The sequence below is a fragment of the Lissotriton vulgaris genome, chromosome 11 (assembly GCF_964263255.1).
Source record: "Lissotriton vulgaris chromosome 11, aLisVul1.2, whole genome shotgun sequence".
NCBI lineage: Eukaryota > Metazoa > Chordata > Amphibia > Caudata > Salamandridae > Lissotriton > Lissotriton vulgaris.
The window spans coordinates 864,378,527-864,394,443 of record NC_141699.1 but is presented as its reverse complement, the minus strand read 5'-3'; the positions used below and the strand labels follow the sequence as shown (position 1 = coordinate 864,394,443).

The 15,917-nt window shown below is 45.1% G+C and overlaps 1 protein-coding gene across 2 annotated transcripts in view; it reads left to right on the top strand.

Annotated features, from left to right (window-relative positions):
- Window positions 1-15,917, top strand: part of FARP2 (FERM, ARH/RhoGEF and pleckstrin domain protein 2) — a 1,631,776-nt gene that overhangs the window by 1,166,368 nt on the left and 449,491 nt on the right. For both annotated transcript variants that reach the window (XR_015300958.1, XM_086944011.1), the window contains exon 16: window positions 10,038-10,171. Coding sequence is in view for 1 of the 2 variants with exons in the window: in XM_086944011.1 (XP_086800137.1) it covers window positions 10,038-10,171 (134 nt within the window). In the remaining variant the exon portion in view is untranslated. The remainder of the gene's footprint in view (window positions 1-10,037; window positions 10,172-15,917) is intronic.

The window sequence follows — 15,917 nt, the reverse complement described above, 5'->3', positions numbered from 1 at the left end:
AGGGTTGGTTCTCCAGAATATTAGAAGGTTAAATTGCGACCTGGTCCTTCTCCAAGAGAAGCATTTAGTGGGTGCAGCTAGCAGGGCCTTAGATAGGCGAGGATACCGCATGGTCACACATTCAGATTTCACTTCGGGGTCCCGAGGGACGGGCATCTTAGTGAAGAAGGCGTCACGATTCATACAACAGGCTACTAAGACAGATGGCCATGGCCATGGCTGCTTTGCGGCGGTCTGTGGGCAGTGGGAAGGCGTCTCCGTTAATGTGGTGTCTGTGTATATCCCGCCAGCACTACATTCATCGGCACTTCCGGACCTGGGAAAGTTCCTTCTAGAACTCCCGGACGGAGACCTAGTCGTGGGAGGAGACTTTAATGCACTGGCTCATGTAACACAGGATAGGTTCCCGAATCAAATGACCTCCACAGGCCCGACCAGATTCAGTGAATTCATGGAGGCACAGGGATTAGTTGACATATGGCGGCACCTACACCCCAAGGAACGGCAGTACTCTTACTATTCGGCCACACACGATTGCCTGTCCCGTATTGATTATTTTCTTACACTGGGGGGTGGCCGACTCACAATCAATGATGTACAGATAAGACCCCGTGGTATATCAGATCACTCCCCCTTAACCATAACCATGTCCTGCACAGCAACAGCACGTAAGAGAATTTATCCAATCTACCCTGGCTATCTCAAAATTCCTCCTGTCCGCAAAGCCTTAAAAATGGCAACTAAACATTACTTTACTGAAAATGCCGGTTCAGTGTCTTCCCAGACGACCCTGTGGGAAGCATACAAGACAGTGTTGAGAGGGCAGGCGATTGCGACGATCACGAACCATAAACGCACACAGAAACAGGAACTACTAGCACTAGAATTGAAACTAGAACAGGCTAATGCGGCCCATATGGCACTTCCATCGGAGGACACACGCCACTCACTCCACCTTTGCCAACAGCAACATGACGATCTTCTCAGACGGAGGGCACTAGAAAATATTGAGACAACTGCGCATAGGGTCTATGATTTAGGTGATAAAGCCAACAAATTGTTGGCCTGGTTGGATAAAAAAAGTGAAGGCAGTAGACACATTCTACAATTACAGGATCCGGGAGGGACATATCATACGCGCCCCTCTGAGATCATAGACATCTTAGCAGGCCACTTCCAAGCAGTCTATACTCCAAGAGAGGTGGTCACGGTTGAAGCGGCAGTGATGGCACTTCAAGATGTAGAGGTTGGGACGCTATCGCCGGAGGCAGTGTCTGAATTGGAGGCAGACCTCACGGAGGAGGAGCTTCGAATGGCAATTGGTGCGCTACACACGGGTAAGGCGCTGGGCCCTAACGGGATACCGATTGAGTGGTTCCAAGCAATGTCAGACACCCTGAGCTCGCCGCTATTGGCCATGTTCGTAGAGTGTCGAGAAACGGGGGTTCTGCCCTTGGATCAACGACTGGCGACTATAGTGACCATCCCAAAGCCGGGCAAACCGCCCACAGACTGTGCATCGTATCGCCCAATCTCGCTTCTCAACGCAGAAGCAAAAATTCTGGCGAAACTGATTGCGAATAGACTGACCCCGCACTTAAAACACCTGATCCACCCGGATCAGTCAGGCTTCATGCCACATAGAAGCACGGCGTTAAACCTCCGGCGTGTGCATGGAGCGTTGGCACGCGCCCATTTGCTAAAGGAGCCGGCAGCCATTCTGTCACTAGATGCCAGAATGGCTTTTGATATGGTAGAGTGGCAATATTTATTCGCAGTCCTGGCCCGGATGGGTTTTGGCCCCAAATTTCTCTCCTGGATTAAACTCCTGTACACGGACCCGGTTGCTCATATAGCGGCCAATGGCCACATCTCCCGAGCGATCCCTCTGGCCAGAGGGACGCGTCAGGGCTGCCCGTTATCCCCTCTACTATTTTCACTGGTGCTAGAACCGCTCGCTACTGTTATTAGGACCACGCCACTGCTGAAAGGAATAACGTGGGGTGACGCATGGGAAGATAGAGTATCTTTGTATGCTGATGACATGCTGATTTATCTATCTAACACAGAGGCGAGTGTCCCAATACTGTTAGCAATTTGTGATAAGCATGGTTTGACCTCCGGATATACGATCAATTGGACAAAGTCAGTCCTTTACGTACTGAAAGGTCCTGCGCCGCTCCTCCCCGAAAACTGCCCATTGGAAGTGGCCGATACTTCCTTTAAATATCTGGGCATACACGTAACCGGTGACGCGGGTGTATTTTATGATCAGAACCTGGCACCCCCGCTCACTCGCCTGAAGGCGGATGTCCGTCACTGGAAAGCCTTGCCTCTCACACTGCTGGGGAGTGCAGCATTGTTTAAGATGATGGCACTCCTGCGCCTCTTATATGTATTGGAGAATACCCCAGATATGATCTCGCCTTCATACTTCCGAAAAATGACAGCAGTAGTGACCGATCTGTTATGGGGAGAACGTCCGCCCAGAATAGCGCATGTTAAGCTCAATCGTGGGTGGTATGACGGAGGGATAGCTTTGCCAAACATGCAGCTTTATTATTGGGCGTCACAGCTCAAAGTAATTAATCAATGGATCCACGCCCCGCATGACGACCCGGCATATCTAGCGAATAGGGCGCAATTAGGAACACATAGTTTACTGGCCCCACTGTACAATCCAAGCCTACTAAAGCGATTGCTCGGTCCAACCAAACACACAGTAACAATATGGTATAGGGCGCTCACACGGCTCAAATGGAAGGGAGTCATTACCAAGCTTACTTCACTATGGGACACTAAACAATTAGGCTGTCTTAGGTCCAGTAAAGGTTTTACCCAATGGGATAATATCGGAATCTCAACGGTGGGGGACCTATGGACCACTGCAGGGGTAATCCCTTTCCCGCAACTGCAGCAACAATATGCATTAGGCCCCACTGAAACTTACAGATACATACAAATAAGACACGCACTAATGGCAGTACTTGAGCCAGGGTCCACTGTCCCAGAGTCCTCACCCTTGGAAGACCGACTTCTCACAGACTTCATGCAAACACGCGCTACCTCGCTTACATATCGCAAGTTACTAAACAACCTCCCAGACCCCTTACAACGATTGAAAGAGAAATGGGAAACTGAATTAGGTGCCATGGACGAGACGGATTGGAATGTCGCACTAGAGTCACCGAGGGAGGCAGGGGTTTCAGCCCGGTTTAGGCTCATACAACTTAAAATACTGCATAGAGTGTACTACACCAGGACCTCTCTTCATAAAATGCACAGGGCGGAAACCCCATATTGTCTTAGGGGATGTGGGGAGGAGGGAACACTACTGCATACACTGTGGGAATGTCCGGCCATATCGAGTTACTGGCAGCAAGTCATGCGGACCATTTCCCAGACCCTTGATACTTCCTTAACACCGGAACCACGAATGTGCTTGCTGAACATTTGGGAAGGGACTGATTTGACACTCCGGCAACAACAGTGGGTCACTATTGGGACTATGGTGGCCAAACGTGACACTGCACAGAGGTGGGGGGTGGCAGAAACACCTACTCTAGCACTGTGGTGTAGGACGATGGATAAACTGATGTTGACCGAACGCACTGTATATAAACTGAGAGCTAACCCCAACAAATGGAACAAGGTATGGGAAGCATGGAACAGATATAGGGGGGATTTATGTGAGCCACTGCCGGAAGATGAGGGCGACAGCTCAGAAGATGAAGAGGAGATGGATGAATGAGATAGAGGGAACTGTATAGAGGTGGGTGGAGGGATAGGATTGGTCTGACGGGGACCTTACTTCGTTTGGTGCTCGGAGAGGGAAGGGTATTAGCCTGGGAACCTGGAATCGGCAACTGACATTGAACTTAACTGTGATGTCTCACTGTGACTATACACTAAGTAAGAATCTATTTTTTCTGTTCTTGTTAATTTATAGCAAAAAATAACATAAAAGTAAGATTTCACGTATTCTGACATTGTATCCTCATTGCACTTTGCATCATGCCAAACATTTGCTGCCGGACCGGAAGGTTGTCGGCTAAATAGCTATGTAACAGTACGGAACAGTGATTGACTGCGAAACATTTTCTTGTGAAATGATGTACTGATATTGTATTGATGGCAAATTTCAATAAAATCTTACACCAAAAAAAAAAAAAAAAAGATTCATTAGCAAAAAAAGCGTGAACCGGCTTTCACTCATCACAAGACTGCCTATGAGACCACAGTGTGAGAAATATATATGTATGAGGTAATGAGAGAATAGTGTGTGAAGTGCAGGTAAAAAGCAAACTTTTGTATATCATTGTATATTGCCCTGGAGTCAATGGAACCCTCCCCATCCCCACAGGGACGCCCTTGGGGTGCACTGACTGTGCAGAACCTCTTTGTGGTGTACAGTAAGTATGCCTCCTGACTGCATCTTTACTTGTGCGCCTGCACCTACAATACAATGTGGCTCAGAGGCAATGCATTTCCCTCATTTTTATGGGTTGGTGCCCTCATGCAAATGAGAACACTCTTTATGATAGCACTGGCACTACCAGTATTACAGAAAGGGCTGTGTAGGTTCTGCAGCCCCATCTGTAATATCAATGTGCCTTGGGCGCAAAAAGCAGATACAGATGCCCGTTGCGCCTCCAGGACACATTACATATTATGGCCCCTTGTCATTAAAAGATGCTAATGCAAGTTTTAGGTCTTGCCTAACAGACAGCATTACCTGTTGGTGAAAAACACCTATTGTCTTGCTTAGATCCCGCACATTGCCTAACATTGGTTGGTTTTACTGTTGCTCTCATTTGTTTGCTTTTTATTCATCAGCTTGTGTTGGCTTTACGTCCTCCTGTGTTTGTCCCTCCACTTGATCAAGAATGCATTACTTGAGTCCTTCCACGGCTCAGTTTTAAAGCACTACTTTTTAGGTCTCGCCTATGCAGCGCGTATGCGCTGCATAGGCAAAAAGACCTTTAGTGATTGCCATGGCTTTTCAGCCAAACACGTGCACGCGTTCCATTGCCTTCAATGGAAACGCATGCGCGTGTGGAGATTAACTTGCGGGAGCGTGCGGCTGGTGCCAAATGTTATCAATTATCGCAACGCCAGCAGCGCTCCTGCAAGTGAATCGCGCAGGCCCCCCTCCTCTCCCCCACCCCCCCACCCCCTCTGCTGCGGCGCGATCGCCAGGCCCCCCCTCCTCCACCCCACCCCCTTTGCTGCTGCGCGCGCTTGTTATATAGAGCAGATGTGGCCTGTAGACATCGGAGCGCTTTACAAGGTAACAGTTACCAGTCATAGAAATAACCTATGAAGAATTAAAAGCAGATATCTAGAGTAAGTGGGAGAAAAGCTGCATATGAGTGCATTTCCTGAACAATCAGCGCAGGATGGGTGACGTGAAGTGAGTGATACGTTCACAGGTTCCTCATGGGAAGTGCAGTCCTCTGCCCCAGCCTAGGGCCTGAGGGGACTGCATGCCCCTAGATCGCCTCCTGTCCGACTGCGCCGTCCCAGTGACTTAAAGTGGCCCCTTCCCCAGAGTTGGCGTGCAATTGACAAAAACAAATTGGTGAATGCAAACATAGTTCACCCTGCAACTCAATAAAACCGGTACCGCTTAGATGTTGGGGCTAGCGGTGTGGGATAGCCACCTGAGATTTACTGCGCTACAATCGGCCAGCCTGTGGTAACCCGGGGCATAAAAACACTTTGTTCTATCTGGAAGAGGTGGTGCATGGCGGACGTCAGCTGGGCTCTCACTCAGAAAGTTGAGCCATCAGGTGGTGCATAGGCTCAGTTACCCGGCATAAAAACAAGTTGTTCTATCTGGAAGAGGTGGTGCAGGGTGGACGTCAGCTGGCTTCCCACTCAGAAAGTTGAGTCATCCGGTGGTGCATAGGCTCAGTTACCCGCAGCATGAGGTGGGCCCCAGAAATAGCGAAGCCGGAGGGTATAAAGTAGGGTGGGTGAAGGCTGTCTCACTGAACCTGGAGAAATTGCAGGTTGAGCGCCTCGAGGTATCTGAGGGGAGAACTAGGCACTGAAAGCCGAGCTGTCATCACCAAGCTCAAGGGGACTTTCAGGAGTTGAACCCAAATAGATTTCTAAGGGAAAGTAGAGAGCTGCTCCGACAGGGTAACTTGGAGCAGGTGCGCCGCTTCATTTGCGCCCGCAAGGTCACACTGGACACTATTTACCTTTCAGGTGAGTGCCCGTATGGGGAGAGCGCGAGACCTGAGCACGGAGGAAGGGGCAGCGACCGCAGGGATATGGAGTTAGCGAGGGGTTAGTGACACGGGTCCCTTCCAGCCATGGGTGGGAATAAGGGGGCAGCTTACAAGCTGTGAATAGAGGGTGCAGCAAAGAAATGGAAAGAGGACTTGCTGGACAGCAGTGAAATGGCCATTACTGGTCTTGTAAGGGGTTAGGTACAGCTGGGCTGCCATCTTGTTCAATCTCATCAGTGCACCTTGTTTCCCGCCTGGGGCTTTTGTTACAACTCAACGGCATCAGGTGTGCAATGCCAACTGTTTCAATGCAAGCAGAGCAAGAACGAAGTCCCCCAGAACATGCATGGTTATAACATCTGAAGAACAGGGGTAGAAACATGGTATCCTGGTAACCTGCAGCTCGGTGATAAACAAGCCTAACCTGCCAAAGGCGAGGGAAGGAGCCAACTCTATGCCAAGTCCAGGTTTATGCACAATGCCGGCTCCAGCCTGTGCTCATTGTGCTTGACAAGCCATCTTCCCAGTGTCCTGTTTGGCACAGAGGGTAATCAGGTGGTGTCTCTTCAGCATTTGTGTGCAGTCGACCTTGAGAATGCTTCCCCAGGTCTGTCTGTCTATCTACAAATATTTTACATTGGACGGACATGTACCCTTCAGGTGTCTAGTGTCCTTATCTGTCTGATGTCATTGACTTAGAGCACTACACTGTTGTGAATCTTTCCTCCCATCCTCCATTATTTCAGTCTTTTGCTTGCCTTTTTTGTTTCTTCCCTTCTTTCCTTTCTATCCTTCCCTTCCCCTTCCTCTGCTCATTATATGTAAAGTGAGGGCTGTTCCTATGAAGTTTAGCTGGTGGAATGAGCGCAGGATGGTCTATGGATCATGTAAGTGGTACTGTTCCTGAGGATAGGTTGCTCTTGAATGTGTGAAATGTAGATATATCTTGATAGTGGAGTAGTTTATTTATTGGTTTTTATGCTGGGTGGCACCTGGTGCTTGTTTTTACATTGTTTGATTGTGTAGTTTAGCTGCTGCATGTTCATGGCTTACTGTGTGGAACTTAAATAGCCCATCGTCTTGACATTCAGTCCTTTATTGATGTCAACTATGGATAGAATTTGAGAGATGGCAGTAGTGGCCAGGTACCCCTTTGATAAGCAGTGCATAGCTTGATCATGTTGAATGCTGTTTTAGCTGCTTTTTGAGGTGCATGTGTGTTTTGTTTGTCCATGATAATTGCTTGCTTCAGTTGTTCCAGCTGAGGCAGGAAGGAAATAAGGTGATTGGGTTGTATCGGCAGTTTCTTTTACCCTGATGGCCCCAACACCTTCAGATTTTAAGTATCCAGATTTTTCTAGATTGCTTGAACTTTCTAAGTTGACAAAGTTTCTTCAAGACGTATGGCCTGAACCATTGATTGGTCTACAAGGCGATGTGTACAGTCACAGAGAGCATAGACCAGGGTTTACCAAACATTTGTGTATTATGAGTTATTTGTGTTCGGAGAAAATATTGAGAGCTGCTAATATAAGTGTTGCAATAGTCATCACATCAGACAAGATTACACGAGTGGCGACCATATTTAAAATTACTAGAAGTGATTAGCTCAGTGCATTAGGCATGGTTGCCAGCAGTAATGTAAACAAGCATTGGCATAGCCAATCGGTCTCGCCTTTGGGGCCTTATAAGTGTTTTGTTATCCAGCACAATATCCTTGGTGCAACAACATTAACTGTTACATGGATAAACACTTATAAGGTCCCAAAGGCGAGACCTATTGGCTATGCCAATGCTTGTTTCTTTTTGGTTGAGCACTCCATAAGAGTGCATGTGTTTTCCAGCTATCTCCCTCATGTAGTGCTCTTCCATCCTTCACCATGCTCTGTGTTGCTCTCTCTCGCCTTGTGCTTCTCCCCTGCCTCATATGTGTTGAATTTGTCCTTGTGTGCTACTTCCCACTCGTACCTTTCTCACCCGTGTGCTTCCCCACCAACAGCTCCATGTTCCTCTCTCTAGCCTATGTGTTTCTCTTTCAACCGTGCACCACTATCCTCTCTCTTGCCCATGTTTTCTCCTGCCCTCTGTATTGCTTTCCCTTTGCCCTTCTTTTTGCTTCCGCCACACTGCACCCAAGTTGCTTAACTGCCCACGTATTGCTTCCTTGCCCAACCACGCCCTCTGAGTTGCTTCCCTCCACCAGCACTCTTGGTGTTGCTTCCCCCACTTTTGTGCCTAAAAAACAAAGAATGCTTTGAGCTACTTTTTAAATGTTGATTACCGATCAAACTCGTATTCGTAAATAACAAGAAACAAAATATTTGCTTTGTTTTGTAGACACATGCATGCGTGTTGCCCTTGCTTATAAAATGAGGATGCATCTTAGCAGCTATTTAGCAATTCTATATGGCATCTTTACAGCCAAGGCAAGACCTATTAGCTTTGCCAATTTTTTTTGTTTTTGTAACAAGAAATATTACGATACTGTTCGGAAACGAAGAAACTGTTTTGATACTGCTTTTGAGAGAATGATCCCAAACTGCTCGCGTTAGTGGAGTTAACATTTTTGTACTTTTCTTTATAATGGTGAAAGGGAATTTGTTTTTACTGTTAAAAGAAGATGAATGTCAAATAATTAGGATGCAATTATCAGACACTCAGAGGATAAAATTGTTAGACATGAGTGCTCTGATGGCATGTGTTAAAGTAAAAAAAATAGAAGCAGGACTTCATTATTTGCTTTATATTTGGCACTTCTAAATGCCGACAACACCCAATTGGTGATCGCCTTCTCTAAGAAATGCTGCGCCAATCTGGACAAGTTTAAAGAGGACCTTTCAGTGATTGCGGACTGGATGGCGGTAAACTGTGGAGGCTGTGAAGAACTTAGGCGTGTAGTTCGATAGTGGCCTGACGTTCGACATCCAATCGAAAGCTGTGGCAGGGGTCTGTTTTGGGCTTTTGCGAGGTTTGAAACCTCTATTGGGTTTCTTTCCTCCCAAGGTGCGTCAAACCATTGTCCAGGCGACAATTCTCTCTAGACTGGACTATGGCAACTCTCTCTATCTGGGCGCCAATAAGTCCAGCATCAGGCGTCTGCAGAGAGTACAGAATGCAGCGGCCTGCATTTTGGTGGCACATCCGAAATCTTGCTCGGTTGCTAATGTGCTTCCTAAACTTCATTGGCTGCCTGTTGAAAAGCGCATTCAGTTCAAGTCTCTCTGTGTGGCGCACAGGATCCTGACCCTACAGGCCCCTTTAGGGTTGGCCAATTTGTTAGAGTTTTATGAGCCGCGGCAGTCTCTTAGATCTGCGGACCAAGCGTTGGTCAGCATTCTTCGAGTTCTGAAAGCTAGAGCTGGTGGCCTTTCCTTTCGCAGACTTGCTGCGAAACTCTGGAATTTGCTCTCTGTTTCCATCAGAGCGATCCAGAACTAACTGGCTTTCCGGAAAGCTATTAAGACCTGGCTCTTCCCTGTCTAATTTTTAATTTTCCTCCTTGGCTAACGTTTATGGTCTTTGGTGGTGCTGGGACGCCCCGTCGCTGGGGGCAGCTATACACATTACAAATTCGACTAATAATAATATTAAATGCAAATTTATAATAATGATTAATGATGATTGTATATTTTTGAGTATACATCACTGCTGACTTTTCTGTTATAGATATTTTATGTTTTTTTGAGCTTCCTCTTAGACTGATCTGGAGTATTTTAATTTTTGTTTTCAGGTAAGCAAAGAGGGGTAAATGCTATGTGAGCTAGGTTGTGTGTTTCATCTTGTCATCTTTCTCCCCAGTGGTTCCGAAGTGCTGTTGTCAAAGAGGATGCTATGCCAGAGGGACTGATGATGCTGCTCTTCTCCAACATCGACCCAATCTACGAATTCCATAGAGGCTTCCTGAAACAGATTGAGCAACGATTAGCCCTATGGTGAGCATTTGTCTTCTTTAGTGTATTTGCTTGAGAAACCAAGATTTATTTAACTGTCTTAGATAGTACTCCTGGGCTAAGATTATTTAATGCACTTTACTCTGCTACTACATTAAACTGTCTTCAATTTTGAAACAGAATATAATTTATTAGGTGACAAAATTCCAATGTATCATAGAAACAACAGTAAACAAGCATGTATTTTCACCTACGGGTTGGTTGCATTTTATTCAGAATTTGCAGAAATTATGGCTTTTTTGATGTTTTCTTTAGGTAGGAAGTGGACTTATTTATGATGTTGAGAGAGATCTCAGACAGGCTTATTGGGAGGAGTGTTACACCCCTCTTTGCCCTCTAAACTAGTCACTGAGTTGCTTCTGTCTTTGATAATACTTTTTATCCCTGATGCACAGTGATATCATCTTTGAATAATTGGTAAAAATTAGAAATATATCTCTTGGAGGTTCAAAATTATTAGACACTAAACTGTTTCTCTCAGCATAATTTGATATACATAAGGATAAGTGTTTCTAATGCATATCCCTTTTAATTTTCATACACATAGATGGTAGATTTGCAGTGACCATTATATGATAACAAATCAGCACCTTTTATTAAAATATATGTTATTTAATCTTTCAAGTTAGTAGTGATTAAGTGCAAAGCTATAGCAATGAGAAGGTCTACAAACTTGCCATTTACAGAATTAATGAATCATATATCACTAGAACCTCCAGGGAAAATAAGCATCTAATGTTAACTTAAGTGAGCATATATAAAGTAATATTCCCCCAAACAAATTTAAAAAAGTAAATAATTTTTGGACATTTACAAAACATATGTAAGCGATCACTATCACCTTTGTTACAACAGCAACAATTACTATTAGTACAAATTTTCATTTTATATAGAGAACAAGGAATAAGAAATCTCATATAAAATATAGTGTCTGAGTTGTGCTTGCAGAGCGGAGGTGGAGTGAATTTTGCATCAAATTTTATTCCACATAAAGACAGATATAGTATGTTCCACATCATTCCAAATCTTGTTCCCACAGTAATTCAGTTTTGGTTTTCGGCCTTTCCATAACACTACAAATGTGTTTTACAAATATAAGAAGACTTAACCTCTGTAAAGAAAGTACATGGGTGAATGATGTTCTCCTCTGCACTGTTGTCAACTAAAGATGTATCCAGTAAAGTTTATTTCATGGTAGTCCATAATGAATACAATTTACTATGAAAATATTGAGGCACACCAAATTTGTGTTGTAGCTCTTTAAATGCAAAGATTTTATTTTTTAAGTTAACTGTTTGACAATAAAAAGGCCTTTGTCTATTCATTTTCGCTAGTTTAGCACTTGAGTATTAATCTTAATAGTAGTATTATGCAAGATGGGAGAATTAAAAAAATGCTTCTGGTGTGAATGCATAAAAAGAGGTTTAGCTAGCATACTAGAATGTTTTAATATAGGGAATTAAAATAGCTTTGGTTTTTGCCTCAAAAGCAGTATATTTTTAAAGGCAAAGGAATATATTATTAGAGGCCCCCAACATATACAAAATAGGCTTTTTTTAATAATACATTAGAAAGGGAAGTGCAAACTTGCTCTAGCCTGAAGGCTGAATGAAAGTTCTTAAAATTAGCAAAGTTAACCCCTTCATTTGCTTTAGGTCTCTTAACCATTTGCCAAGGTATGTGTGCTTTTTAGGCCTCGCCTGAGCCACCGCATGCGTTGCTCTGCAATACATTTAGTAAGTGGGCTTTTAAGAATGCTAGTTCATAAAGAGTGTCCGAGGGAATTTTTAAGTCCTAACTGGATTCAATCCCCCTTCCAATACTATTCAAAACCAATAGAATACAAAGGACTACATCAGAATAAAAGGGTATTAGAACATATACCTTTTATAGACTAGTGTAGAAGCTATTACATCTCTCTATGTTGTTGAGTGTACGATAGAACGGAAAACAAAAGTAACAAAAAGACAAAACTAAGGATCGCCTCAGGATAACTGGTATCCCATCAATACACAATCCTGTGCCCAGTGTCATCATCTGGGGTCCCAAACAGTTTCTTCCTGCCTCTCGTATCAATCAGAGAGAGCAGAAAAAGAACTGTATCCTTCTATGCAATGCGCGTTCACGAAGGAAAACAAATACGATTGTGTTTCTTAAGAATGGGTAGTTAGAGGTAATCTCTGAAGTGCAGTGCAGGTGTTTGTTAGTGCAAAGAAGTGTTATTAACCACATGACTGCTGAGCTGATTCATGTCCTGTGCTGGAAATTGTTAAATCCTATGGTTCATGACAAGCTCAGCTCGTCATGAGCACACGACCAGTGTACTGCATGAAGAGCTGAGCTCGTCATGAGCAGCGAAGGGGTTAAAAAGGATGAGCTAATGATATATTCTACTTTTCTGCCTGCTGATAATCATATCAGCCTCTCATAGTTCTCCTATAAAAAACAGTGTGAAAGTGAGGAAAAGGATACGGAGCAGTTTAAGACTTATCACTGCTCAGACGATCAACATGTTTCAGCCCTTAAGGATAATTATCCATGGCTTTCTTCAGGACCAAATTTTTCTTGTCACTGCATTCACAAATAAAGAAAAAAGATTATACATACAGTTTGGTGTGATAATCGTATTCAAACCTTTGTGAAAGTACGATGAATGTACTGCATCATTACTTTCCGAGAGGTAAGCCTCACCTCACTCGGCACCAGCTCAAGTCATATTCTATGAGGCCCGCTCTATCCGTCGGTACCCCCAGTCAAAGGACTTCACTTCATCGTACTTTCACATAGAGAGATGTAATAGCCTCTACATTAGTCTTTTAAAAGTGCTACCACACGCTTTTGCTGGCCTAGCGCTTGCGGTTATGCGTGCGGGCACGCGCGCAGCCGGCAACTTTCAGCGCCCGATCAGGCGCCATCTGGCTTTCCTCTTGCTTGCTCTTTCAACCCTCCCCTGCCGCGTCTCTTGTTAATTTGAAACATATGTGCAAACGTGCAGCTTTCACTTTTGCTGCGGCGGACGCCCATGTGCGCACCACTTTCGAAGCCGGGCTTGTCTTGTCATAGTTAGGAAATGCCTATTCAGAATTTTTACATTTAAGTGTCTAGCCTTGATAATATATCCTTGACTTTACCCAGCCCTTCTGGACTCTCAAATCTTCATTTGACTTACTCGGGCAAACCTTACAGGCCTTTCAGAGTTCGGAATGTGACTGACTCCGTCCAGCCCTGTAGAACGGTGTTTGCCCAGCCCTTCTGGCCTTTCAAAGCACGTCGAAAAATCTCCAAATCTGCCCAGAAGCTTCAGCCCAACAGATGACTGATTCTGCCCATCCTTACCGTCCCTTCGCTAGCTTGACATTCGCCAGATCTACCCAGTCCTGCTAGCCATTCAGAGCTGAACACATGATTGACTCTGCCTAGCTCTCTGGCCTTCCGTAGTTTGCTGTGCACCTGACCTGTCCTCCCTTACCTGCCTTTCAGAGGCATGTCGAAAAGCCTTTAGATTCCATCAGGTCTGATCGCATCAGCAACTCTGCAGAAATATAGTGCCCACCGGCTTCTAGCGCTTCTCCTCCAGGCGCATGCTTTAATCTCCTGTTTTAACACCTTCTTGCCGAATGTCTCGTGCACGTGTGGTGGAATGAAGCTCACCACGGTGTGCCAGGAGTTCCCGGCAGTGACACCGCTACGACCTTCTTCTGTCCTCTCACACAGCTGTGGAGCGGCAGATACGAGGCAGAGTACAGAGGCAGCATCACAGCTCGGAGGGGTAATGCGCTTCCTGCAGCGCACTGGACGTCATGTACAAAACAGGACTTCAAACTTGTTGGACTCACTCAGCCTTTCATGCTTTCCAGGTCGATTACAGGAGTATCACTAGTTAGGCAACAATGGCAATAACAAATCAAGCGCCTAGAAACATTGCGATGTTAATTAATGCCGTGTTCGACCCTTGCATAATAAACTGCATACAAGGCTTCTGGATTTTTTTCCCAACTAACCCAAAGCAAAATGAGACAGCCGTGGAATTTAAAGACAAAAACGTGAGGGAGTGTAGAAAAAAAAGACTAAGACGGGACGGGATAAACTGCATTGCCATAAGGTCTCGCCTTTGGGACCTTATAAGTGTTTAGCCATGCAACAGTTTACGTTGTTGCACCAAGGATATTGCGCTGCAGTGCATAACTAAATACTTGTAAGGTCCCAAAAGCGAGACCTATTGGCTATGCCAATGCATGTTTCTTATTCCGTAAGAACTTAGATAATTGACCGTCAATTATTTTGAAAAGTGATTCAGGTATTTTACTGGAAGCATTGAGAGATAAATATTATTAATTGTTATTTTTTTAAACATAATTTTATTGATTTTTTTTTTAGTTTACATGTACCATGCAGTAGCACATTGTTGCAGGGTAATCACTACAGACATCTTACAGTATTGCATATATCATTCTACAACGATTTCTGCTTGCTGATCTACAATGACACACCTGATATTCCTCAATGTAATACATTGTTCGATTCCTCTATAACTCGACTGCTGTCAACTCGAATCGTCAACAAAGTAGCATCATTTTAACTAACCGCATCTGTTCTACCCTCCTGTATCTGGTTATATCACTGTCTTATATCAATAAATAATGAACAATCCCTCAACTGTACTTTTCTCTCCCCCAACTTCTAGTCATGGGTGCATACAAAACCTTAAATTTTGGTCTTCGGCACTACCATAATATCATCCTACATCAGACACGTTGCATTCTACTTATGTACAGGGTCTTGCCGGCCTGAATCCCAATGTCAGTCACCTCCTTGCGTGTTACTAGCAGTAGTATCAAAAGCTATATCCAAGGACCTACACGCTTCCAGCATGACATCCGAGTCCATCGCAATGGGGGTCTTTCGCAGCCCTCTCGCCTCCTCCCGCCTCAACGCAGCACTCTCTGCTCCCCCCTAGCGCACCAATTCACTGTGCCATGCATACGTGGTGGGCGGCGTTTTTGTTTTCCACCGAATTTGATCGCCCGTACTGCCAACAGGAGCGCCAGATGTACAAACCTGTATTGCACTATATATTTGGCAGTTCCTTTTCTTAATCCCAGAATGCAGCCCTCTACAGTAGCAGGTATCTCCCTTTGTGTGATCTCCGCCGTATGGCGTCGGATCGAATCCCAGTACCCTCCAATCCGTGGGCATGACCATATCATGTGCACCAGGTCAGCTCCCTCCGATCTGCATCTGGGGCAGTGGTGTTGTGTTGTTGGGTACATTTTGTCCAGTTTGTGTGGTGTAAGATACACCCTGTGTAAAATCATGGTTTGCATAAAGTTGAACCTCGCGTTTCGTGATAACTTTTTGGGGTGTTCCACTACCCTCTCCCATTCCTTATCCGCAAGGGCCCTACCTATGTCTCCCTCCCAGGCATTACGTAGCGGTGTCAGGTCAACTTGTGTGTGGGATCGTAGCCCTACATATAGCCACTTAATGAGGTGCCGGCCCCTTCCCATGTAATAGTGTTTTTACTAGATCATTTGTGGGGGGTTCTTGCCTTTGTGGGGCCCAATGCACTCTAACATATTGCAATAGTGCTGCGTGTCATAAATATAAATGGGCCGGCGCTCCTGTTTCTCGCACAAAATTATCATGGTCCAATAACACTCTATCTCCGAAGAGGTCTGCCACCGTAGTGACAGCCACGTCCAGCCAAGGTGTGAGTCTGCCCGTCGTC